This window comes from Oryzias latipes, chromosome 8 (assembly GCF_002234675.1).
Source record: "Oryzias latipes chromosome 8, ASM223467v1".
Taxonomy (NCBI): domain Eukaryota; kingdom Metazoa; phylum Chordata; class Actinopteri; order Beloniformes; family Adrianichthyidae; genus Oryzias; species Oryzias latipes.
Window position 1 is genome coordinate 2,940,364 of NC_019866.2, and position 26,226 is coordinate 2,966,589.

The 26,226-nt window shown below is 42.5% G+C and overlaps 2 protein-coding genes across 2 annotated transcripts; one reads left to right on the top strand and one right to left on the bottom strand.

Moving 5' to 3' along the window:
• The first annotated feature begins 130 nt into the window (after positions 1–130).
• On the top strand, positions 131–10,065 carry LOC101165639 (protein FAM83F). Its single transcript, XM_004071154.4, has 5 exons — positions 131–769; positions 5,622–5,789; positions 7,696–7,817; positions 8,891–9,678; positions 9,856–10,065. The coding sequence occupies exons 1-5, from the start codon at positions 299–301 to the stop codon at positions 9,903–9,905; spliced, it is 1,599 nt and encodes a 532-aa protein (XP_004071202.1). The 5' UTR covers positions 131–298; the 3' UTR covers positions 9,906–10,065.
• Positions 10,066–11,280: 1,215 nt separating this feature from the next.
• Positions 11,281–19,206, bottom strand: LOC101161155 (cytohesin-4). The gene is made up of 13 exons (XM_020705041.2): positions 19,108–19,206; positions 18,774–18,829; positions 18,631–18,680; positions 17,625–17,691; positions 15,568–15,686; positions 15,211–15,291; positions 15,015–15,127; positions 14,739–14,887; positions 13,510–13,621; positions 13,339–13,415; positions 13,196–13,267; positions 12,960–13,108; positions 11,281–12,865 (listed from the first exon to the last, which is right to left on the bottom strand). Exons 1-13 carry the CDS (start codon positions 19,145–19,147, stop codon positions 12,787–12,789), a joined length of 1,164 nt encoding a protein of 387 aa, XP_020560700.1. The 5' UTR covers positions 19,148–19,206; the 3' UTR covers positions 11,281–12,786.
• Positions 19,207–26,226: the final 7,020 nt, after the last annotated feature.

A 26,226-nucleotide genomic window follows, 5' to 3' on the forward strand; every position in this document is an offset into this window, starting at 1 on the left:
GCTCTTTTACCTGTTCCAGATGTTTTATTTTATTTTAATTTGATGGAGAACTAAAATCGTTTTTAGTTTTTCCCCTGTTTGTTGTTTTATCTTGTGTTTTTTGGTGGGAATGTTCATTGGTGCATGCTTTTATTCTGAAAAGCATTGCTGAAACGAATTCAGCCCGCGTGTTTAGCCCCGCCCCCTGGTCGTACCTGAGCTCCGCCCCCCCGCACCTGTCCGCTCAGGTGGAGCGGTTCCTGACAGTCGTGCTGAGTGAGCGCGCGGCGGCAGCAGCAGCAGCGGAGGCGGGGGGGTCATGGCGGAGTCCCAGCTGGTGTGTCTGGACCCGGATCACGTCAACGAGAAGGTCCCGGAGAACCAGCCGGAGTTCTACTACAGCGAGGAGCAGCGCGCGGCGCTGGAGCAGCTGCTGCGGAGCGGCGCCGGCGCCTTCAAAGAGCGCCTCCGCGAGGACCACATCCGGGACTTCCTCTGCGCCCGCGAGCTCAAAGTGATCCAGAAGACCTTCCGCGAGTACGACGCGGACAGCGAGTCTGAGTCCGAGCCGGACAAGTCCCGCGGGGCGGCCAGCGCCGACTCCGGGGTCCACTCCACCTACTGGCCGCAGATGTCCGACACCGAGGTGCCGTGTCTGGACCTGGGCTGGCCGGGCGGCGTCGGGGTGTACAAGGGGGTGACGCGCGTTTCCGTGTACACGCACCCGCCTAAAGGGCCCGGGCCGCACATCAAGGAGGTGGTGAGGAGGCTCATCCAGGGGTCCCACAAGGTAAGAGGGCCGCTGCGCCCCCATCCGCAGACTCTTTAGATTCAGCTCTTCCATCCCATAATATTCCAAAATAATCCAGATGAGAAGTTAGAAGGAAGCTGGAAACTGAAATGTTAAAATAAAAAGTGACCCGCACAGCAGGGTTTTCCGTTTGTTTGCTTGTAAACAAATTTGATTTACATAATAAACATTATTTTTTTTTTTTAAATTTACATTTTGTGATTTTAATTTTGCTTCTCAAATTGAAAAAAAGGTCTAAAATAAAACCTTCAGAAGAAGAAAGTTCATTTTTCGCTTCTTCGGGGTTAAAACTCATCATTTGCATGACTTCACAGTTGACCTACTTATCAACACTTTTATGTGACTTCTGTAGTCACGTGACTGTCAAGAAAAACTCAAACAGATTTAACGGGATTAACGGGATTAAGAGCAAATGTCAAAACTTCGGTGTAAAATGATGAAGGCGCCACAGGAAAACCTCTGGAAAAACACCTGTGCAGGTATGACGATGAGCTCACGAGTCCTGATTGGGTGAAAGGACAAACAGTTCTTTAAAATAATCTAATCATTCAGTCTAAAACGCACACAAAAGGTCGCACATTTTGATGTTGTTAAACAAAACGTCACTCAAGGACGAAAACGGAGTCATCCCTATCAGGGAAATACTATTAGTCTGCGCTCTATTTCATCCCAAAGGTGTTCTGTCGGGTTCAAGTCCGTACTCGGTGCCGGCCCGTCCAGTTTATCCACAGCGGTCTCTGTCGTCCACGTCTTTGTGCTCACAGTCATTTTGGAAGAGGAAACTGTTCCCACAAGGTCGGGAGAATGGAATTGTCCAAAAAAGCAGTTCCTCTCACTGAAACTAAAGGCCTGAAAAAACAAGCCCACACCATAATTCCTCCTCCACCAAATGTCACACTCGGCAGAATGCGGTCCAGAATGTACCGTCGTCCTGGCAGCCTCTGAACCCAGACTCGTCCATCAGATTTTCCAGATGGAAAGGCGTGATTCCTCAGTCCAGAGAAGGCGTCTCCACTGCTCTAGATCAGTGTTTTTCAACCTTTTTTGAGCCACGTCACACTTTGAATCCCGCCGCACACCAGCATCCAAAATAAATAAATAAATAAGGCGAAGCTCATAGTCTGTATTGATCTACAGTCCCTCCATGATGTTACATGCATTTTTGTGATAATTGTGGCAGAAAAAGCTGGAAGTTGCAGCTGTTTTTTCTAAATGATGTAATAGAAGTTAAGTTAGAAGATTTAAAAACTGTTTGTGTGTTTGTTGTTGTTTCAAGACGTTTAACAAGGAAGATTCATTGTGCGCTGAGACGCTGTCACTTTAACGCAATGCATCATGGGAGATGTAGTGCAATAATAACTAATTGGCTCCGATAATCCAGAACTAAACCAGAACTACTGCTCCCAGTGGTCTCGGTTCATTTCCAATCGGTTCGCTCTGAGATTCCTCAGCCTGAATGGGCTCTGTACTCGGAGTGGAACAACTGGATCAAAACGGCCACCATAGCTGGGCATTATGGGATGTAGACGGAGTACCGCAGCAACAACGAGGCACAGCAACTCTTTGAAAATTGGTCGCAAGAATAGAGGCTCGTTAAAACGACTTTGACGTGATAATTGTTGCTTTTCACATTTTGTCGGACACTCATCAGCGTACCGTGGTAGCGACCGCCTTGCAGCACACAGACCTTCAAAGTTGATCAGGGAGCTATAACGTTTGTCCCGACAAGAGCTGCAAAGAGCACAACTTCCATTACTAGTTTTAGATAAGTTAATTCTTCTCTAAGAGTTCTGGTAAATCGCCTGTCCGTCCTGGGGGAGGATCCCTCCTTCATGTGGGCACCCCTGAGGTTTCTTCGTTTTTTCCGGAATCCGTTTTTTTTGGGAGTTTTTCCTTACCGCGAAGGGGGGTCTAAGGGCAGGGATGCCAGTATAGCTTAGTCAGTTTGTTAGTTCATTTTAGTATTTTCCTATTGAACTCTTTGTATTCGTGATCCTTTTGAGTTCATGTTTTACTTCGAAGCCCATCGAGACGACTGTTGTTGTGATTTTGGGCTATACAAATAAAATTGAATTGAATTGAATTGAATAGTTATCCCAGTGTTTCCTGTTTCTAGGATCTTCCACCATTTTTCCCCGCTTAACTCCTTCTACAATTTTTAACCTATTTTAACCATTCAACTATTAAAATGTTTAGCTCCTTCAGGTTTTTCCAGCTATGAATTTTGGTCCTTCAAATCCTTGAACTTTTCAAAATATTCCAGGATTTCCAGGATTTTTGCCTCCATTAAAATACATGGGGAATCCTTGGTGCAGAAGCTCACTGGTTCGAGACCCGGCTCTGGCATTTTTCACAAAAACATATTTTTGTTATTGTGCTATTTTCACTTTATTTATGGTTAACTTTGATCATTTCTTTATTTAATTTTTGCCAATTATTCCCCTTAAAGTTTAATTTTCATTCAGCAATTTAACATTCAGACCTGCATTTTCTTCTTGAAATGCAGCTCCTTCTAGTTCTTTCTCTCGTTGCCCCGCCCTTGTTATTCTTGGCCAATGAGCGAAGAGATCTTTAGACATGTTTTGTGTTTCCAAGCTTTTGGTTCAAATCAGAAATGTCCAGTAGACGGCTGTCTGAATCACTCAGCACTCTGTCTGGACCAAGGAATGTTTCCAGTCTGGATACACTCCAAGACTTGACACTGAACTGGAGTTTGTCCTCACACAGATGCTGTTATGAAAACAGATTTTCTGATCATGTCAGATTTCTGGGATTAAACCTGAAGGACGAGAAGATTTTACCCAGAATCCCAACAACAATAAACATTTATAGACCTCATCATGGTGTCTAAAGCCTCTTTTGAGGAGAAAATGTTTTCTTTTCTTACATTTATAAAAGAGTGAACATATCAATCATAACTACAAAAAAAAAAACATTTTTATGTAAAAAAACACAACAAAGTCAGTTATGCAATCAGCAGCTGATGTTCTCAGCTGAAAACAAAAGACTTTCCAAATTCCCAGGATGGAGGATCTGCTCTGATGGTAGAAGACTGATGACCGGCCCAGAACCCACCAGGAAGGGTTCTTTCAGGGAATAGCGCCCCCATCTGAGACTAGCGTAAAACAGAACTATGATACAAAAACATGTTTTTGTTTCAACTCAGAAGAATTGAGGACCTCATGGTGCCAAACAGTCTGACCCTTTACCTCCGAGGAGGACAGAGTCCAGCCTGGAGAACACAGATTACTCATTTTTGCAGAGTCTCCATTTCCTGGGAGATGCAACCCCACACCATAATACTCCCTCCACCAAACGATTCAGCTTTATCCCTGCTGCAGTCAGCACCTTCTTCACACTTTGGACCTACGGTTCAAGCTTATGACGAGTCAGCAGCAAAAAGAGCATTGAAACAGCTGCAAAGCCCCTCCCACTAATGCTCCGTCCTTCCAGCAGTGGCTTTGGTCAAGAGGACGGCCAATCTAATCCCATCCAGTATGATTTTAGGAGCATCCCTGAACTTTCCAGAGGGGATCAACGATCAGGAGTTACGCAGACACATCTGAGTAATTAAACCCACATTAAGAGGCGTCGTGCAAGTTCTGACACGGAAAAGTCAGCTTCACATCAGGACACGCAGCTGGAGAATCAAGTTTGGTATTTATTTTTGAATCCCAGAGCTCTGACTGGCTGAGCTCCCAGAGCCTCACCTGTGACGGAGAAGCACCAGAGGCTGCAGACACCCAACGTTTACACGACTTGACACGACACGGGGCGGGGCCGGCCAGGCAGCACTTCCTCTACCGAGTTCATGCTGAGACTTTACCCCCTTTAGGTCACAACAGAGCCGTCTGCTCACATTATGCTAATCCCTCTGAAAAGCCGAGGCTTCCATGCTTATTCTGATATCAGATCTTTTTCCAGAGAAAAGTCCGCTTTAAATAAATAAAAGCCACATTTTGACCTAAATATTTACTCAATTAACATGTTTTATTTTGAAATTCTCCAAACTATAATTCTCCCTCCACTCTGCATTTCGATTGCTTGGGGTCTTCTGAACTTAATTTTAAAATTAACAGCTTAATTCTGGTCTAGACAATAAGCACTAACTGGATTCATTTTAGTCTCTAATTCTCCATACCATGATTCTCCCTCTGCCGTGCTTCACAATTGCTCTGAACTTCCTTTGAGAAATAAAAGCCACATTTTTACCTAGATAATAAAAACACATTAGATGTATTTTGAATTCTCCAAACCATGATTCTCTCTGGACCGTGCTTTACCTTTTCTTAATGATTACCCAGTTTTCCCGGAGGAAACATGACACATTTGGGTTGACTCCGGCTGTCTGTCATGGGTGGTTGTTGTGGTGAAGCTGCAGGTGTATTTTTATCGTCTAAAGTTGTTATACAAAGGAAGGACTTGGATTTGTTGGTTCTATTTTGTCTTGTGACTGAACCCTTTCTATAAATCACCTCACACAGGATGTGTGACCTCAGCAGAAAGCAGGATTTATTTTTTAACTGTCCATCACATGTGCGGTTTTCAGTGCCGACTGTTTATGGCGTCAGGCTCTGTTTTGTCGGGACAGTTTTGTCCAGGATTGACAGACTAAACAGCGGTGCAGCGACAGAGGACGGTAAACGGTTAATGTCTAAAAGCTGAAAGTCACCTGACGGCATGCAGCTGTCATCTAATGTGGTGCATGTGAATTATGTTTCTGGATCTTTTCCAGATTTCATCAGAACTCTTCTACTCACTTCAGAAAACAAGTTCTGCCAGCGGACGAGAATTTAAACTTGTTTTTCTTTTTCAACCCCCATCCGTCCAGGTGGTTGCCATCGTCATGGACCTCCTGACGGACCTGCAGATCCTCCAGGACCTGCTGGACGCCTCGTCACGCCGCTCTGTGGCCGTCTACATCGTGCTGGAGGCCAAAGGAGTCGTCAACTTCCTGGATATGTGCTCTCGGCTGCAGATCAACGCCTTGCACCTCCGGGTGAGCAGGAAGGGGGGGGGGGGGTGTCATTGTGCAGAGCAGGGCGGGCTCCTGTGACAGTTGCTCACAGCGACTGCAGCTAATAAAAGGAGATAAAAAGATAAGAGGATTCCAGATCCAGCTAACGTTAGTTTGAACCCTGCAGCCTGTTTCTGTCAGGACTCCTGCAGGGTCGAGGAGCAACAAAGCCTTTTTTTCCTGAAAGTTAACCACAAAACAGATCAGCTGTTTGAGGTATATTACTCTGTAAAACATTAAAACTCTAAATATTTTTTTGTTTTGGAAAGACCCACTTTGACCAAAATGGAATTCTTGCAGCATTTTCCCATGATGGAGGACATGTACAAAGGAAATTGAGTTTCTTAGTATTTCTTTATTCAAATCATTGAATCAGGAGAAGATGAAAAAAATGCAGTTTAAAAAAGGGAAAAAAAGTTTATTTGTGATATAAAAATATAGGCTATGCAGGACACAAGCTCCCTGATCCTCATAGACTGAGCTCTCAGCAACGAGGAAGAGGGAGGCGGGGCTGCACCTCGCCGACAGTCCCGCCCACAACTCACATTTGTAATGAACTCCTGCCGCTCTGCAAACTGTGTCCTAGTTACAAACGTCATAATAAGAAGACCACTTTGAAAATGGAACTTTAAGTCCATTTTTTTAATGAAGGATTTGTGAGTCAAAAGTCACATTTGGATAAATAAAATGTCTTTTCCTCTAAACTCTGGAAGAGCATCTCCTATCTGTTTTTAAAATTCGGAACTAATTTATATCCAGCATCAAGTCTGATGCTTCTACCTTTATTATCCAAGTTTTACTTTTGTAGTTTATTTGACTTTTAGTTTGTGTTAAAGCCCATTAAATATACAAGTATTTATGTATTCTGAAAAACCACAGTCTATATGATTTATTTCCATCATTTCAGGCCTTTAGGACAGATTTATCTGTGGGTTATGATGCAGTGGCTCATTCAGATTACAGATAACACTAGACGGCGTTCCTCAGGGATCTATTCTGGACCCACTTCTGATTGTTTTAAGGTTCCTGGTTGACTTGAGTGGAAACCAAACAATTAAAGTTTATTATAAAATGAAAGATTTTAAAGTAAGTGAAACTATGTTTCAACTTTTCCAAGGTTTTCCCCCCTTTAAAGGAACAGGTTTTTTGAGTTTTGTGATATTTTTTTCCTCCAGTTTCATGTTAAATCTTCTTGCAGAACAGTAAAGTACATTTATCTATTTTTTCTTCCGATGGTAAACAAATATTACACGTGTGGTTATGTTTTACATTTATTGTTTCTGAACTAATAGACAAAAAGTCCACTTTCTGTCAGACTCCTCCTTTTTTTGCCCTGAAAGTCTTTTTTTTCTTCCAAATCTGGATTCTAAAGTTTGAATCTATCCGGTCTTCAGCGAGTGAAGGTGAGCTGCAGGTGAGCCGCAGCCCCTCTGAGCCGCTCCGTCACCAGATCTGCGCCGGGACACAATAGCCGGCCTTCTTATCTGGATGCACAGTTTCAGTCCGGTTAAAGCGGCGCAGTGGAGGTCTGCCCACGCCGGTGTCAGGTGATGCGGCGTGAAAGGCCTTTTCAGAGCGCCGGGCGCCGATACTCTTACTTCTTACAAGCGCTCATTCATGGACCGGGCCATCAGACCCCTTCATTTGATGCGTCACCTTCAGCAGTTTGTTGCCTTGGTTCGTCTCTTCCCTTTTGGTAAACACGCCGACATTTTTTCTTTTCTTTTTTACTTGAGGAGGTTGCATTAGGCGTGTCTGCACCGTTTGCGCTGCAGTCTGCACATCCCTGTGTAGCTGACTGACCGCTGAGCTAACCCTGTTTGTTCGGGATCACCTGTGTGATGCCAGGCCTCCTGAAGTGTGTAACCAACGGGGCGTTTCTCTGCAGAATCTGCGGGTGCGAACGCTGAGAGGAGCAGGGCTGGCCCTGTCGTTTGGAAAGCTGCCCGGCAGCTTGTGCTCCAAATACATGCTGGTGGACGGAGAGAAGGTCATGTTTGGCTCCTACAGGTAAAAAGGGGCTTTTTCTCCTGTGAGTCAGTTTTCTCTGAGAAAAACATGAATTTGAAGCCTTTAGATCAGTAGTGGGCAAACTTTTTGACCTTCTGGTCGCAAAGGGTTCTAAAATTGGTCACAAGGGCCGAACCGGAGGCGTGGGAATCCTCCTCGTAAGAGAAAGAAAGAGGAAAAAATGATTTTCCAACTCTGGAAACGCACTTAAACAAAAAAAAACTAATCTTCCAACATCACATGAATGCAGAATACCAGAAATACCAGAAAATAATAAATTGATTTCAATTTATTTGTAGTGCACCATCTATGGGTAGACACCAAAATTACAGGAACAAAACATTAATAAGGATTATCAATATGATTTATTCCAGTTTGGCGGGCCTGATTAAATGGCTTGATGGGCCGCATGTGGCCCCCGGGGCGTAGTTTGCGCCCCCCCCCCTGGTTTAGGGTCTCCTTTGACCCACTTTTCGAATCTATAAAGCCAGACGTGTGAGATCTTCTCACAATTTCTTTGCCGGATAGCATCTTTTTGGATTAGTTTGATGCCAAAAGTAGCATCAAACTGTTTTTTGAAGCCTGTAAATACGTCAGCAAATCGGAGGATTGGATTTGTCACGCGGTACGCTGCAAAAGACACCCCCCGCTTTAGGAAAAATGGTCTTACTTTCTGTCTTGCAAGAAAATCAATCTTATCAATAAATTTTTTCAACAGCAAAATATTGCATTTCCGTCAATAACATCAGAAACACGAATAATTCTTAATTTGTCCAGCTGGGTTTAAATATAGATTTTGTTCTTACTGGTTTTGTCTGGTGGAAACTGCTGAGTTGGAAAGTTTCATCTGCAACAATTTTAGATGGACTGACGGGTCATAATAATGGCATAATGAATAAATGAATAATTATAATGGCATAATCTGCAAACTACAGCCAATTCATGAACAAGACTCACTAATGTGGTTTTTGTTTGCAAAACGTCACGATAAAAGTCTTTGTCTTATTGTTCTGAGGAGCATGCATGGGAGCAGCCTGATGTTTTGGGCCTGACACTCCGTCTGTCTCCTGCAGCTTCACCTGGAGTTCGTCCCGGATGGACCGGAACACCATTACTGTGATGTCGGGACAGACTGTGGACTTTTTTGACCATGACTTCAGGGAACTGTACGCCGTGTCGGAGGAGGTGGACCTCTACAAGGAGTTTAACATCACCAAGCCCCCTCTTCCTACGCCCATCGTGAAGCCGAAGGTGGAGCACGTCCAGCCTACGGCGGTCTCCACGTCTCGCTTTCAGGTGTCGGTGGGGGACTCGGGGCGAATGAACCTGAAGGTGCCAGCGCACAAGTACCACAATCCCAAATACTCCCTGGTTTTTGGAAACAGCGCGGGACTGACGGGGTCTCTGCAAGACCTGTCCACGCAAACAGACTCGTATCTGGACAGGGTGAACCAGGCGAATGGCCTGCAGAACGCCATTCAGGCTAACAAGGACGCTAAGGAAAAGGTGGAGCAGGTTTCTCCGCCGAGTCCAACTGGACCTGGGGAGGAGGATGAGGATGGAAAAGGAAAGAAGAACCAAGCCCCCGCTGTGAAGAAGCATCGCAGCTCTTTCAGGCACTTCCTCAAAAACAGAGGAGCCAATCAGAGTTCAGAAACAATCGAGGAAGGCGTTGCCACCCTTCAAAGCCCCGCCCACGCCAACAAAACGCCAGAGACTAACGGAGTCGCAGCCGACGAGCTGGAGGACTCGTTTGAGGTCGTCGTGAAACCAGAAGGTCTGAAGTTCAAACCCAAGAAGCCGTCAAAGCTCGTTCAGAGGAGCATGTCTCTGCAGACCATCAACACGGCAGACGAGGACGGTGCGTGTCCGTCCTTTCTCCCCGTTTCAGGAAATGTCCTCAGAAATGAGCTCCGTCGCAGAAAGAAGACCTTAGCTGTAGATTTATTTAAAAAGTTAAAAAAAGAAGTTTCTATCATTTGTCTTGAATGGTGTTTTCCTTTTGTAACTGTTCCTTGGTTTTCTCTCCTTTGAGCAGGGTTCAAAGGGCGACGGCGGCCCCAGAAGAAGAATTGCATCCAGTCATGAGACGACAAACGTGCAGCCGTGACGATCCCAGTCACAGTGTCGTCTGAGTGTCACGCCACTTTCTGAGCAGAGCGAGCTTTGTGTGTAACGCTGACTCAGTCCTCTGCTGCCATTCATCCAGCTTTTCTACATTTCGTATTAAATTATTGGATTGAAAGAGTTTTCTGCGTCTTTGCTTTAGCGTTTCTGAACACCTCAGATGAGCTTGAAGGTTCATGACGTCCCACTTCTTAGTTCCTCCTGTTGCTATGGTGCCATGAAAAGCGATCAGTGTGGCCTTGGGTGTTGTCTTACCGTGGACCACTGTGTGTATACAGGCTGTAAATAATGGACAAGGACTCGCGAAGGAACATGAGGCCGCAGAATGAGAAAGTGAATTCAGATGAATGCAGCTAATATTCAAGAGAAACCTAGACGTCAGTCTTCAAGTTCCATTTAAGAGGGTAAATTCCAGAGGAAGTTACGTTTATAGCATTTAGATTTTATTTTTTGGATTTGATTAAAAGCCTTGACCTGCATAACAGCAGAGAAACGTCTAAATTAAGGGTCTGCAACACTTAAAGAGCTGTTTGGGTTGATTTCTTACTGACAATCACCCAATAGGAGCCTGAAAGTCTGACTTCATAGTTGCTATGGAGATTCAGAAAGAATAAAACACTTTTGTATTTTGTTTTTACTTTTTTGGTTAGATAAAACAAACAGAAAACAGCCTAGATACACAAATTAGATAATGGAACTTCTGTAAATATTTTCCCACTGAATGCTGTAATTCTTAGTTTGGCCTGAATGGGTCAGTGTTGCCTCATCAAAGATGCTGAACAAAAACACTAGTTTTTCTGTCACCATTGTGTCAAAACTTAGAAGGAAAAAAAAGCAACAGTTATAACAGAACGTGTTTTATTTTAAGATGGTTTCTAGCTTCCGGATTGAATCAAAAGCATTTTTTACCCAAAAAAAAAAAACAATCAAAAGATTAAAAGCACCTCTGAGCTTCTCCAATCTGAGGAATATTTTATATTTATTATTAGTATTATTTTTAAGCATTTTCTTATAACAGTTTTGATGATGAAGAACATTCATGAAAAAATAGAATTTTTGACTATTTATTCAAATCAAAGTGAATCAGAAGAAATAAAAATAAATAGTTTTTTTTTTTTTGTATTTGTGACGGAGAAAATCCGCTGGAAAATCAAGGAAATTCATCGGAGAGATGAAGGGGGGGGGGGGGGGGTTGCTCCACCCTCAACTCAGAGGCTGATTTCTACTTCTGCTCTGCAACAGAGAAAAAGCCTCCTGGCATGGATTGCTCCAGGAAAAAATCACAAAGTGATGATGTAGCGCCACCTGCTGGAGAAAATACTGCAGCACTCACTATTCGTAGAAAAATTCTTTATTGTTTAGTCGTTTAAACAAGACTAATATAAAAATATAAACAACCTTTTACGAATAAAATACACTATACAAGTAAAAAGTTTCATAAATTACATTTCATGCCTCAAACTTTACTATCCAGTTTACTCAGACAAAAGTTGAAATAGTTTGTTTTAATCAAATTAGAAAAAATACTGGGAGAAATGGTGCGAAATCTTTTAAGTTCAGTTGTTAGATTACACACAAGTGGGTTTACAGTTGTGTTTCTGTTGTCGGGGTTTGGATTATCGCACCATACGGGAAGGAAATAACTTTTTCGAGCAATCTTGCCTTTAGTACTTTCTACAAATTTAAACGTCTCCTAGGAATTCCAAGGGTCGCTTCCAAAAACTCCTGCAGCATCGTTGGGAGGCGACTCACAGAAATATGTTTATTTTCAAGTTTGTAGATTTTGAAGGATTTTATTGCAGCGAGTTCTCAAAAGTGGCGTTCCCTCAATGCTCGCTCATTTTTCACCGGAATATTCTGAAAATGTATCACCTTCAATCGTTGACTTGAGCTGAACACGATATGACTTGTTATATGACCATATTAGGAATGTGGGCGTCGTTAACAAAAACCTTTGTTGCTAAGGAAATCCAAAAGTGTACTTTTGCGGATTCTTCTGAAAATGACGCAGACCTGTTCGTCCCCCCCAGGTCACCAAAACGTAAAATGGTTGCTATGGCGATAAAAGGTCGTGAATTGGCTAAATGCAGCTCTGACTAGGCTGGCAAGGGCAGAGGGTGAGTGAGGGGCGTGTAGCCTCTCAGCCAGCAAGGGCGGTGGCGAGGATAGGGGCGGTTACTGACTGTTGGGCATGCAATGGCGTGGCCTCCTAAATTTATTGATCTTAAATTTGATCATAAAAAACGTTCCTCATTTTTCTGATGGTAATTTTTTGTCTCTTTGAAGATTTCATATGTCAGCATCATTTTTTATGTTGTTTATTTCCTCCTGTGCCGTAAACAAACAAAACATGTAGATTCAATGCCTGAAAACCCTTTTTTTTTTTTTTTAGGCATCTTTGGATTTTCTGCATTTATAGTTTAATATTTTCACTTCACAACCTAAAGAACTTCAAAAGCAAACAGTAAATAAAGTTAAAGTGCTTGAACAGCTCAGCCTGTGGGCGGAGCTTAAGAGAAATATACAAAACTAAACCTTCATAAACCGGAGAGAAGCTAAACATTTGCTTGATGGCCGGATTCCTGGTTTTTGTTTTGCTCCCCTCTTCTAGCCGACGGGGCTGGAAAGCGAATACTCGTGGGTTTGATAAGTTTCTGATGAAAGTCCTGCAGATGTTTGCCCACAGTGAAGCTTGAAGAAGTGAAAACTGCTGCATTCATCCATGACTTCTGGTTTCCCCTCTAAGACTGCCAGTGTCACTTCTCCTTTTGTGCTTCTCTGAACTCTTATCTCATCAGCTTTTCTGTCTTTTTGTCCGAGCGCTGCGTGCGCCGATGGGGTCCTACTGGGCCGTGTTGCTGATGATCTTCCTCTTTCGCACAGATACCAGGTCATAGAAAGGGTCCTTGGTGATGCTCGCTCTGAGAATAAAAAAAAAAACAAGATTTTAGCTGAAACCAAACCCTCATCTTGAGGTCTTTTTCATTTCTGCTTCTATATGCTGTCCGTCATCACCTGATGGCGTCCATCCAGTCGTCCCGCTCTTCTTCGCTGGCTGCTCTGAGCTTATAGGACTGGTGTTTCCCCTGAACCACTTTGCCCTTGTTCTCCGTCTTGCAGGCCTTGATCTTCTGTCCTCTGGGGTTGTAGATCTCCAGACTGAACTGCTCAAACATTTGGGGTAAAAAGGTTCGTTTAATCGTTGTGTCATCCAACGTTGGGTAGCTGGATTTCAAAATAAGAGACTCTACCAGTTTGCTGGAGTCTTGGACCTTCCTGACGCAGAGGTTTTCCAGAGGAATAATCCCGATGGGATCTTTATCCTGAAGGATAAACGTTGAGGTCAAACGACGCCGTTTGCCGTTTGTGAAGCCGCTCAGAGAACCAGACTCACCGTGGTGAATTCAAAGTAGTACAGGCAGCTGTCGGTCAGAATGAACCACCGTCTCTTCCACGTTTTGATGCGTCCGCCTTCAACAAAGAAGCATAAAACATGATTGGGGGGGGCTTCCTTTTGGAGGGAGGCCTTTCGGTGTGTTGGATGGGGTGGACCCCGTCAGCTCACCCATCTTCATGAGCCAGCCCTCCCGGTCCGGGTTGAAAAACGTCAGCGTGAGGTCGTTCCCATCGTCCTCTGGGATTTTAAACGGCTCGTTGCGGATGCTGTTGTAAAGTTTCTGTTGGACAAGAGGATTTTTGTGATCAACAAAAGTATGGAAAACAACCGAAAACATCCCTAGAATTGAATGGCAAAAGACAAGAGTCTTCATAATTTGTGGAATTTACTTTGTGTTTGCCTTTCAGTACTATTCAGGTCAATTTTGTTGATAAAAATCAAAACATAAAGAGAGAAAATACTATATAAACTTTGATTTTTACCCTAAGAAACATCACTTGGAAAAATCTGGGCCCTTTTACTGCAGGATTGATTGATGATTTGTGTTAATAGTGTCATAATGTTTGCTCTTCTGTTTGTACATTTATTTCTATGTGTTTAGCAGCAAACTGAAACTCTTTTCAAAGATTTTCAATAATTTTCAAACCTTTAATGTTGCTGCACTTCAGCATCACCACAGTTCTTGTCTCTCATCTTTATTTTAATACTATGTCAATGATATTTGTTCTAAAAAAGAAAGAGCAAAACCACAGCATGGTGACACCTCCGCCGTGCTTTAAAATGAGGAAATTGTGGGAATTGTACTCTTTTAAATCTGTCAATTTTTATATATTTGTGTATAAATATATATTTCTATTGTACACACATCGGTCTTAGATCTTTGTTGTAAGTTTGATTTATGAATTGAATTCATTTAAACCTTTAACGCCTGTATTTCTTTCCAGCTATGAAAAGAATTCACCAATGTTTTAGGTAGATGCTGCGTTAGAGCCAAAGTGGTTTGTCGCATATTTAAAAACTAGTGTTTACCGTTAGTTTGGCGTCATATTTAACATTTACATGTCAAATAACCGCTACATTTGACTCCACGGCATTGGCTTTACAACAAAGATGGCGTCAGATGCACATGAACCTGTGCCAACATAAACAGGTCCATCTTTGTTTGCATGTTCACATGGAAACAAGAACTCGCTCGAGAATCAGACTTTTCCTTTCAAGAGGCCAGTCCTCCTTTAAAATTAAAAAACAAAAAAATGAAACTTGAGGCATAAAAAAAAGGTAATTCCAAGAGATTTAACTGAACAACTTGTAAACCTTATGAGGCTAAAGTACAGAAATGTGATGTTCGTTCTCTCTTGCATCGTGTGACGTGCATGAAGGCCGTGAAAGCGCCGGACCGTGAGCAGCTCGGTGGGCAGGTCCTCGCCGTTGTTGATGCCTCTGTTCATGGAGACGAAGCGCTGCAGGCTGGGCTTGTCTTTCACGTTGGGGTTGTGGAGGCTCGTGTTGAGCATGATGATGGCAAAAGACAGGATGTAGCAGGTGTCTGTTGCAGAAAACCACATCTGTGAGCTGCAAAGGAGCGTGCGCCGACGCTCCAACCAGAAACGCGCTAGCGCTCAAGCGTGAGTCACAAGCCTTTTCTGTTGTTTCAGTTTGATTCTGAAACCTACCTGTGGACTGAAAGACCGACGGGTTACAGTCGCAGTAACGAGTTGCGAACGCCTCCATCATCCTGTCAATCTTCTGAGCTTCTCCTGGGAGGCGAAAGCTCCACAGAAACTGCCTGAAATCCCACAAAGAGGTTAAATGAAGAGCTAAAACTTGCCTCTGGATGTGATTCTTACTGTGAGAAAGGCTTTGACAAACCTCAGCGCCTGCACCAGATTCAGGTCGTAGAACTCATGCAGAGCCACAAAAGCTTTCAGGGTCTCCAGATGCATTTTTTCCCTGAGAGACGATGAAGACAAAAAAGTGTGAGGCACAGAAAAACAAACTCTGAAAAAGTGTTTGCTTGAAAGGAATAGGAACCGTTTTCTGCTTTAGTTAGAAGAGCTGTTTTTAATTAATACTAAAATGGGCTTAAAATAGTTAAATGTGAAATCAAATCTAATTCAGTGTAATAGTTTTGGAGGATTGGCAGTGAAGATGTCATCCCTCTCTGCTGTGCTTGGCTTGTAACCATGGCAACGCTACCATTTGTGCAAAAGGTTGTCGGTTTCGAACCTTTCTCCCAAAAAGTTGCCGATAGCCGTCTTGTTCAGCCCCTCCTGCTTGTAGAGAAACTCCGCCACGGAGTCGGCTCGCCATTCCAGAAGGTCGTGTTCCACCAGGTACTTGATGCCCTGCAGGGGAAAGGGGCGGAGACTTAGTGGGGTTTGGAGAAACCCACAAAAAAGCTGGGAATTGTCTCAGCAAAGAAGGAAGTATATGCTTTCGGAGAGGGTGTCATCCGTGCTTTAAACTGTGGGACTGTAGAATCCGGGGCAGGATAAACATGGCTTCCTCTGCATAGATAAAAACTCTAAACCTGGTTTTCACCACATCTGCTCGTTCTTCGCAGAGCAAGTTTGAGCTCAGATAAAAGCCTTAAATCGTCTCATCTTCTGTCCTGAGCAGCACGGACTTGGTCTGAACCAGACGCCCGAAAAGACATCACTGCGGCGACGCCTCTGCGCCACTTCACGGAAAAGGATGTGGTTTTTCTCGCTGTTTCTCGTTCTCTGCATCTGGCCGTGCGTGCACAGTCTCTGAGCATCACTGCTTTACGAAATTGCATCTGCTGCAGCGTAAACTAACTAACGCGGATCGAGTGAAAATCAACAGAAATCTTTGAGCCGGACGCTTCGTCAGTGCTGCTGATGTCTGACGCTGATGTCTTTAGGTACAGTTTCAGTGTAATCTTTAAAACTGCCAGAAAATCACAAGAACCTGTCAGCCGGATGTTGTTCCACTTGAGGTGGAGTCTCATCTTTTGGTACAATCACTAACTTCAGACTGTTTTAAAATGGGTCACTCTCGCCAACATTATGTACTGGCTCCTTTACATTAAAGATCCAGTTTTTGGTGGTCTTTTTAACATGTTCTTGGGGCATTTTTCTGAAGATGGAGGATGTATTGGAAGAAATCACTTTGAAAATAGATAAAAAGATGACCAACACCTGTTTTTAAGATGGTTTGTGAAGTTTGACCTCCAACATGTTCAAAGGTTTCTTTTAAATCAGGAATCCGTTTAAGAAAAAAGCAAGAAACCATCATAGATCCTGGGTTGGAAGACAATGAGGAGATCAATGTAGTCTCCAAGTCTGTGGCAGGAAGACTGAGTACTTGGTTGCAGACTTTAGATTCCAGATCGGACGGAAGTTTGTTGGTTTGTTGTTCGTTAAAACCCTGAAGAAGAAAATGTCAAAACTGTGCAGTTTGGCAGAGGAAGAATGATAAAGTGGGACTCTACCTTAAAGGTTTTAGCACAACCTGTTAACATAACTGCTGTTTGGTCTCTATAGGGGAACACTAATTCACAATGTCTGACCCTCTCTTTCACCTAGAGGACAGATCCAGTTCAGCTTCTGGCTCTGTTGTCTTCAGATTTTGGTGTTTCACACTTCTGTAGTCTGCAGTTGAAAGGAAATGCTGAAAAATGTCACCCCCTTCATTTGGAACTGTCCAGTTTCACAATGCGCTTTTGAGAGTGGACAAAAGCAACAAAACCACCTGGAAGCATCATGCAGTTACACCACCTGTTTGTTATGCGACACAGACACCGAAGAGAAAGGAAAAGCAGTCAAATCTGCTCCAATGTTTCCACCCACGAGGCATTTTCCAACCCTTTTCACGCCTCGCTCCTCTTCAGATTCACATTGAGGATTCTCTTTGGTCTGTCTGTTTTCTTATATCATCAAAGTTCAGTTGCGAGTGAACTGAAACCTCATTTCGGAAGAGCTTTCGCATCTGCTGAACCAAACCGACTATTTCTAGAAACGGAGGAGGACTTTGTTTCCTCACAGACTCGCCGCATCCATCAGGATGAAACTCTTCAACCTCCAAGAGGCAACGTTTGAATTGGTCAATCAGATGAGCTCAATGTGAGGAAAAACATTTGTTTAGTTGAGAAATGATGGATCAGTGAGTAGAACTTTTCTGGTAAAACAGCAGCCTGTTGTTGCTAAACGTTCATATTTTCTTCTTAACCTTTTTTTGGTGCTTTGATGCAGATCTACAACTTAATCTGATGATCAGATGAGATTTTGCACCACCAGAACGAGAACGTGACAGACACTCACCATTTTTGGGTCCATGTTAAACTTTTTTTTCCCACGAAAGAACTTTCTATTCTTCACGAAACTTTTCCTGCAACAAAACACATAAACAAGAGTTCATACTTTGCAGTTTTCCTGTTCCTCTTGGCTATTGGTGTCTAAAGAACAGTTTTACTGTTGCAAAGAATTCTTAACACATGGAGGCTTAGATGTCCAGAGGGCCATGAATGCACCACAAAGTCCTGGAAACTACTGAGATGATGCAGCTTTTGCAGGATGAACTCTTAACATAATATTTGTAGAACTGTTTATTAGAGCCCCTCCAAAAAAGAGGCTTTTACCGTGTTCTTGGGGCATTTTTCTCATAATGGCGGACACACACACACACACACACACACACACCACACACACACACACACACACACACACACACACACACACATATATATATATATATATATATATATATATATATATATATATATATATATATATATATATATATATACACACACATACAGATTAATCTTAAAGCTGCATAACTAAGTTTAGTTTTTGTTTTTGTGGCTTTCGTTGTTTGCATTAACTGGACTTTCAAGCAAAATCAGTTGCTTTTACGTGTAAACATCTCCGTTGCCGTGGTGACTCAGGATGACAGGTGTTTGACATCCCTTTCCTTCAGCTTTCCTTTGCCCGGATGTGACGTCAACATAAAAGAAGTTTGACTGAAACCACTCTCAGCTCCCGCCTCGTTGTTTTCCAACCTTCATGAAGTTAGTGACTTGATGAGGTGCTGGGTGTTGAGGGTTTTTTTCTCAGCCACACGCAGCTCTGCAGCCACATGAAGATGTGAAATGTGATCTAAAAATGTCACCGAGTGTGAATCAAACTCAAAACGAAAGAAGGACTGCGAGGGTTTTCTGAGTGAGAAAAGAGCTGCAGCTCAGCAGTTTAATTTAAAAACCCTGCAGGTTGAAATGATCAGATTAAGGTCTGTGGATGAGTCCAGCAGCAGGAATGGACCACTCACCTGTGCTCGGAGGGGGGCACATCAGGCTTGAAGTGATTGAACTCCGACCTCTGGGAGAGACAGCAGCACCAGAAAACCCATTTGTGAGATGAAGCTGTTTTTAAAAAGAAACCAGCAGAAAAAGAGCTGGATGGATCCCGTACCTGTCTGTGGTCCGGCAGCTCCACCATGCTGGTGCGGTCACCTGTCTTCCTCTCAGCTGTGGAGCAGCAGAGAGCTTCTGCTTTAGACTTTTCTCTGAACCGTGCAGCTTCATCCTAACAGAGCTATTGCTGCTTTTCTACCTTTCTTTAGCGACTCAGGCTGCTTCAGGGCATCAAACCAGCCAAGAATGTTATTTACACAAAATGTAAAATCCTCAAAGTCACTGCTGCATGAGCTCAATCACAAGCTTAAATTAAAACACCAAAAGAAAAAAAAGCGCGAAAACTTGTAAAACAAGTTCATTTTCTCATCTGGAAGGAAGATTTTTCTTACCTTTCCCCCACAGGAAGCTGTCTCTCCTGCTCACTGCCATGTTGCTGCACCAGAGCGACTGACGGCTGCACAGGAAGCAGACTGTCAGACGGCCGGCCGGCGCTGCCACACTGAGGCACTGAGCGCGCTCAGGAGCGCTAGTGATGCAGATCAACCACAAAGGGGCTGAACTTTGTGCAAAAAAAAATCAACCGAGCTGTCATTTCTGATCAAATGTGTGGTAAAGAAATCCCTGAAGAAGCTTTTTTTGGGCTGGTCTTTGCTAACATTTGTTATATTATGAAACTTTATGCAAACATTAATAACAGGATTTTAAACAACAGCCTTCTTTCTTGTGGCAATATCTTTAGAAATTGTAGAATTTATGGACATTTCTGGTTAATGTTGCAAACTCAAAGTTAAAATTACACATAAAACTAAAATAAATCAGACAAAGATTTACATTTAACCCTTTCACACATGTTTTTGCTTTCATGTAAGTCATTTCTTAGTGGTTCGGTGCATATTTTTCGGTGTGACAGAGTTAGAAACAGAACATTTCTGAGGAGGAGGGCCTTGCTGGTACTTTTGTTGTCCTCTCGTGTTCACAAACCTCCTTTAAACAGAAACCTCTCTGGAGCTTCATGCAGGTCTCTGAACGCAGCTTCAATCAGCCGAGCGGGTAAAAAAAAAGTCGTATGGAGTCCTATACTGTTCATAATTTAATAGATAAATAAATATGACCTCATGCAAATACATAATCAACCAATAAATCTCTCATAATTATATTAAAAGATCATAATTGTGAAAAACCTGCACACTGATTTTAAATTAGCCACTATATTATTCAATATATTTCATTTTGCTTTAAAAACCTGTTTATTATTTTAAAACAGCATTTTAAAATATTAATTTTAATCATGTTGAACATTATTATGAGTCTATGTCTTTTTTCAGAAGCTCGGATTTAAAAATCAATATTTTCCAAATTATCTTTGTTTTTATTTCATGTTGCTGTTTTTCACAATGGCATATTTATTTCATAATGAGCTTTTCCAGCAGAATGAGTCTGTCTGTCAATCAGTGAAAGTGGGTGGGATCTAAACACACATTGGCTGATCTCTGGAAATCGACTCATATTCCTGGATACCCGCTCTGCGGTGTGCCGGTCAGAGAGATGACATATTTCAGAGACATCTGCACGGCTTTGCTGACATTAGAGGATCAAATGGAGACAAACAATCTGTGTGGAGCAGAAGATGCAAACATGGACGTCTCTGTTTTTCTAGTTTGAGGGTTTGCGTGGACCAAACCACAGAGGAGCTCCGGTCGTCCACATAGACAGACCTGCTGTGGAAAGCGGGACAAGCCTGCTCGGGCCTCCTGAACCTTATGATATTTTTCTATTTTCAATGAGACAATGATTGTAAATCAAGTCCTCTGTTTTTATTTTTCCCTCTCGGGGAAAATGTTGAACCTCTCCTGCGATGACGTTTCTGACCGTGGTCGGAAAACGCAGCGGAGATCCGGGGTTTGATTTGGGCTTCACTTCCCCGTTCTGAGCCTCCACAGCGGGTTAATAAAAGAACAATTCTCTGTTCTTTTGGAGAAGACCTGTTTTTATTACTTTTCCGGCGAACTGAACAACACACCGTTAACTTGCGCTCTCACACACACACAAACACTCCTGCGCTGCGCACTCTGATAAAGGTGGACAAAATCGCTGAGACGGCCATCATCAAGACGGAGGTTCACTGCAGGAGCTGAAGCAGAGACTCTCTGGGATGATCTCATGAACTCAAACATGGAAACATTGTTATCATAAAGAACTATTCAAAATAAATAAACCTGATCTCTTAACATTCTCCGTGTGCATTGTGCATCAATGCATTGTAAGTGAGATAAACACAGACACTGCTCCATGTGGCTATCAGGCTCAAAACAGAAGCTGGTAGCTCCTCCCACATGCGGCATGGTGTGTTCATGGAACTCCAATTCATAGAAGCTTAGTGGAACTCCAACTTAGTGGAACCAACCACAAAATCACTCGAATTATGCACACTAGCCCAAAGCCATTTTTATCTGCAAATTTAGAACCAAAACTGCCCAATTTCTGGCAACATTGTGGATGTGTTGTGGTGCATACCCCCCTAGTGTTGAGGAGTTGGCATTGCACCTTCATGTTCGCCCGTAGCATCTTCGATCGATGTAGTTCGTGTGCTGCTGCTTATGTCTGAGTAAAAGAATAGCCAATCACAAAAGTGTCTCCGCCTTGTCTGGTTTGATTGACAGACAGACTCAGTCTGCTGAAAAAGTTCTTCATGAAATAAATAAGTCATTCTAAAAACAGCTATGTGAAATAAAAAAAAGATACTTTGGAAAATATTGATTTAGAAATTCGAGTTTCTGAAAAAAGACATAAAATTATAATAATATTCAACATGATTTAAATGAATATTTAAAAATGCTGTTTTAAAATAATAAAGTAAAATGAAATATATTGAATAATATAATGGCTAATTTAAAATCAGTGTGCAGGTTATTCACAATTTCCTGATCTTTTTATATATTTATGAGAGATTTATTAGTTGATTGTGTATTTGAACGAGGTCATATTTATTGATTTAATTATGAACAGTTTAGGACTTCATAAAGTCGCTCTGACCTTCGAGCTTCTTCAGACTGACATGACTCCACGGTTCTTTATCTCCATGGTGACCTGGTTCTGTCAGTCTGTTCAGTCTCTCTGGCTTCATCGTTTGATGAAAAAAATCACGTTTTAATAAAAATACTTTGTTTAAAACTGAAACTTCAATCTGTCATGAAGTAAATATTAAGAAAACATCTTTCAGAGGTAACTTCCTGCACTTTGTTACTGATAGAAACTCTATTTTTCTGGTCTTTATTTAATTTATTTTTTTTCAAACCTGCAGAAGTGAATCAGACCCAGTGCTAAACATCAAACGTTTATCTGTCAGTATTGTCAGTTGTTTGCAGTCTTAGCTGCTGTCAGTTTTCTAGTTGTTGTTTTTGTAAACAGCTGCTCGCTCCGCCACTTCCTGTACACAGGAGGAAGTGCAGGCAGACGGACACTTTCAGTACCTAATCCAGAGATTTCCTGCTGCTGAACAGTCGGAAATAAAGGCTGTGCTTTTGATAAAGTGTGTGTGTGTGTGTGTGTGTGTGTGTGTGTGTGTGTGTGTGTGTGCTGTCCAGCAAAGAAACAGCTACAGAAATAAACGTTCCGGTTTGGAACTGTGATGTTTGAAGTCTGATTTTTATGTATTCATGGAACCACTTGTGGAGTTCCCCAGGAGTCTATTCTCAGACATCTCTTTTATTCAAAAAAAAAAAAAAGCTAATAAGTACGGTTGTGTATCTTTACCTCTCACATGATTCAATATGCATCTCCACACAGTCCAGTTCTTTGACCTTAGTGGATATAATCTTGATATCTGTTATTCATTTGGTGTTTAGAACTGTAAAAATGCTTTTTTAACAGATAATTTTTTTATTTACTAACATTTCTTTTTTTATTGTAAGCAACAAAAACGGTAGAGAGTCAAACATTCGAACCTGCATTTCGGGTCCTTTAGGCTGTTTGGTTCTTTGTGGCTAGATAAACTATCATATATAAACTAACATATTTATCATATGTTCAGTGAACACAACGCCCATCCCTCACTATGATTCACCTTCAGCCGGTGTAGGTGCTGTTCGGCCTGGAATTTTTTTTTTTACGGCATACAAACAAGACATTTTATGATAAAGCACCTATTTAAAACAAACAGTGACATCACACAAAAGCAGATTAAGAACAAAAACAGTGGAAGTCTTTACGTACTTTGACATTAACACCAAACATTCACCTCGTGGCTGAATTGGTTCAATGCTAAGGCCTTCTGATTTCCAGCGAATATGGAATATGTCGTATCGTGTTTTTAAATTTCCTTAGGGATTATTAAAGGCCTATTCTATTCTATTCTATTCTATTCTATTCTATTCTATTTTAGTCTATCAGGAAGAGAACAGCTGATTGGTTGAGATTTTAGGATCTGTGTAAAAACCACTACTGTCTCAGAGAACTGTCGTCATCCATAGAAAATGGTTTACTTCCAGCTCCAACCAAATCAAGTCAATTCAGCTGACATTTTTTTGCAAAAAACGCCACGTTGGAGCCAAATAGTAAGCAGCGATTGGTCTGAGTCGATGCTTCTATGGCAACCACTCTCGCCAATCAGGAGTGAGCTTATTGGAAGACCACACCCCTACACACTTGAAAGCAGGCAACAGGAAATCTGTCAATCAAACGTTTTTGATGTTAGACTTGAGGTTCAGCAGGCTCCACCTACTTTTTTTTAAGCCATCTGATTAGTCAGTTTATAACTGTAACAACAAAAAGATTTAATGAAAATAAAAGAATCATAAAGAACATGTTAAAAAAAAGGTAACAGAATAAGAATGGCTATTGTGACCAATAGAAGCCAGCGGGTACTTCCTGTTTGGAACGCCAGGGGGGAGGAGCCACCCTGTCCAGTTCTTATATACAGTTAATGGTAACAACAGCCCTTCAGGACCGTTTTGTGTTCTGTCAAAACCTTCTATACCATAATCTTCCATGAAGTCATACCAGTACCACTGGTCAGCTGTGGTGCAGAGGAAGAGCGGTTGACCTCTAATCAGAAAATCACAGGTTTGGTTCCCGCCGTGCCTGCTCAAGTGTCAAAGTGTCTAAAGTACTAAAGATTTCCGTCACGTCTCACTGATCTTCTGGGTTTCTGTCCTGAAAGTCTGGTTAGAGACGAGGCGTTTGGGGAGCAGAGCAGCTGGCACAAACACACGCCTCCTCGTCTGCTTCCTGATGGATTGTTCAGTGTTGACCTTTTTCAAATTAGGCTGGTTTCCCCCTGCTGCCAATCATCAGCAGAGTCTGTTATGACATGAAGTAATTTGCCATCAGCAGCCTGTTCCTCCTGCCATGCTTTGATCCATCCGTAATGGCTCCCGTCTTTCTGTTCTTTGCTCGATAATAACAAATGTCTTGTACCTACGTCTCACGTTTAGGACGACGGACGGGAGTAAAACGGACTGGATAAAATGAACATAACCGGAGAGGCTTGATGAGCGACTGTCCGGGTGTCAGATCGACAGAACGGCTCCCAGTGAACAAGAGACCGGAGAGTCACTTGGATCGAACAACACGTGACGCCGATTAGGGAAAGTTTTTATTCACAAGCGTTGGATCAGTTTCCCTTCATGTCCACTGCAAGTGGACATTTTCCCTTCTGAAACTTCTGACACCCTTTCCTAGTGAATAAATGTTCAGAAAACAGGTTTCCATGACAACTCCAAAGTTCTATGTAAGGGTTAATGGGCGACGAAGTGTGCATCATCAATTTTTTAACGCACGCCGGGGAAGCCTGAACCGTCCGACGCGAAGCGAGCGCGAAGTGTGTTAAAAAGTGATAACGCACGTTTCAAAGGCCATTAACCTGCTTATACCATGGTCACTTACAAAAAAAATAAATATGAACCAGTTTTTAGTCCTTAATTCTTGTTTTTCTTTTTGATTTGGATCGCTTTTTTCACAAAAAGCGGACTGTTTGTTACGTGATGCGGTGCCTTGTCATGTTACCGTGACAAGGCGCTGCACCACCGCTGCAGTCAAGATTTGGCGATTAAAAGCAATAAATGTATGCTTTATTCAACCCTGATGGGTTGAATAAGTTCAGAGAGAAAGTTCACCTCTTACTGCTTGTTTTTGTCCAAATGATGAAGCTGAAGGTTGTTTTAGAGAAGCCGGCCCAGCGATACAGAAGATTTAATCTAGGTGACCAGAACTTCTTTTTGGGGCCTGCGGTTATCACTTTTTAATGCACACCCAGCAGCCAATCAGAATCGAGTATTCACCCAGACCAGACCCAGACTGCCAAACCAGTCGATCAACATTAAAGCCGAGGTTGTTCGTAGTTTCATTCCACTTAAAAAGCTGAGTTTGGTCTCTGATGTTCATCATGGAAACACTTTTAACTGTGAGAGACAGAATGTAAAGGTAAAGAATACAGAAAACCCAACTGTTTGATTTTGAAAGAATTTCTTTGTTTAGAAAGAAGGATTTGGTCCTACAAACAAACAAGAATTCTGTCTCGAACAGACCAGACGTGTTACCTGCGTTAATGTCACCTATTTGATCTGCTTATCTGTGTAAAAGACACCTGACCACATCCTTTAACAGTCAGACTGCAACCTCTCCACCATGAGCAAGGCAGAAGAGATGTCGAAGGACACCAGGGACAAGAATGTCCGCCTGAACAAGACCGGAATGAACCAATCTACAATGAACAAGATGCTTAGAGAGAAGAGATCAACTGTTGGAGCAATTATTGGAAAATGGAAGAAGGGAAATGGTAACCTCCCTCCAGCTGGAGGTCCATGAAAGACCTCACCTGGTGGAACAAATCTGGAGAACGACGAGGAAAGAACTACACAGGGGAAACTGGTCAATGACCTGAAGAGAGCTGGGACCACAGTAACAAAGGTTACTATGGTAACACAACTTCCAAAGGTCCTTCTGCTCGAGCCAGCACATGTCCAGGCTCGCCTAAAGTTCTGCAGAGGAGGAGATGGTCATATGGTCAGATGAGACCAAAATGGAACTCTTGTCCTGTTTGGAAGAGGAACAATTCTAAAGAACATCATCCCCACTGTAAAGCATGGGAGCGGAAACATCATGATTTGGGGCTGCTTTTCTGTAAAAGGTGAAGGACGACTGAAGGAAAGGAAAAATGAAATCATGTATGGAAAGATTTTGGACAGAAAACTCTTTTCATCAGTGAGAACATTGAGGATGAAGCATGGCTGGATCTTCCAGCATAACAATGATCCCAAACACATCACTGCGGCAACCAAGGAGCGTCTATGTAAAGATCATTTTTATGGTTCTGGAATATTCTAAGCAGTCTCTGGACCTCAATCCAACAGAAAATCTGTGGAGCGGAACGTCTTTGTTTTAGAGCAACAGCTCCAAAGCATCACAGCTCTTGAGAAGATCTGCATGGAAGAATGGACCAAAATGGCAGCTATAGTGCAAACCTGCAGGAAACCTTTGACCTTTGTCATTAAAACCAGGGTTACCTCACC

Bases quoted from the DNA above. Each gene is read 5' to 3' on its own strand.
- LOC101165639 (XM_004071154.4), top strand. From the start codon at position 299: ATGGCGGAGTCCCAGCTGGTGTGTCTGGACCCGGATCACGTCAACGAG. The intron at 770-5,621 runs GTAAGAGGGCCG...CCATCCGTCCAG, and splicing joins TCATCCAGGGGTCCCACAAG to GTGGTTGCCATCGTCATGGA. The intron at 5,790-7,695 runs GTGAGCAGGAAG...GTTTCTCTGCAG, and splicing joins TCAACGCCTTGCACCTCCGG to AATCTGCGGGTGCGAACGCT.
- LOC101161155 (XM_020705041.2), bottom strand. From the start codon at position 19,147: ATGGCAGTGAGCAGGAGAGACAGCTTCCTGTGGGGGAAAG. The intron at 14,888-15,014 runs GTAGGTTTCAGA...TTTCTGCAACAG, and splicing joins GTCGGTCTTTCAGTCCACAG to ACACCTGCTACATCCTGTCT. The intron at 12,866-12,959 runs GTGATGACGGAC...TTTTATTCTCAG, and splicing joins GACTGGATGGACGCCATCAG to AGCGAGCATCACCAAGGACC.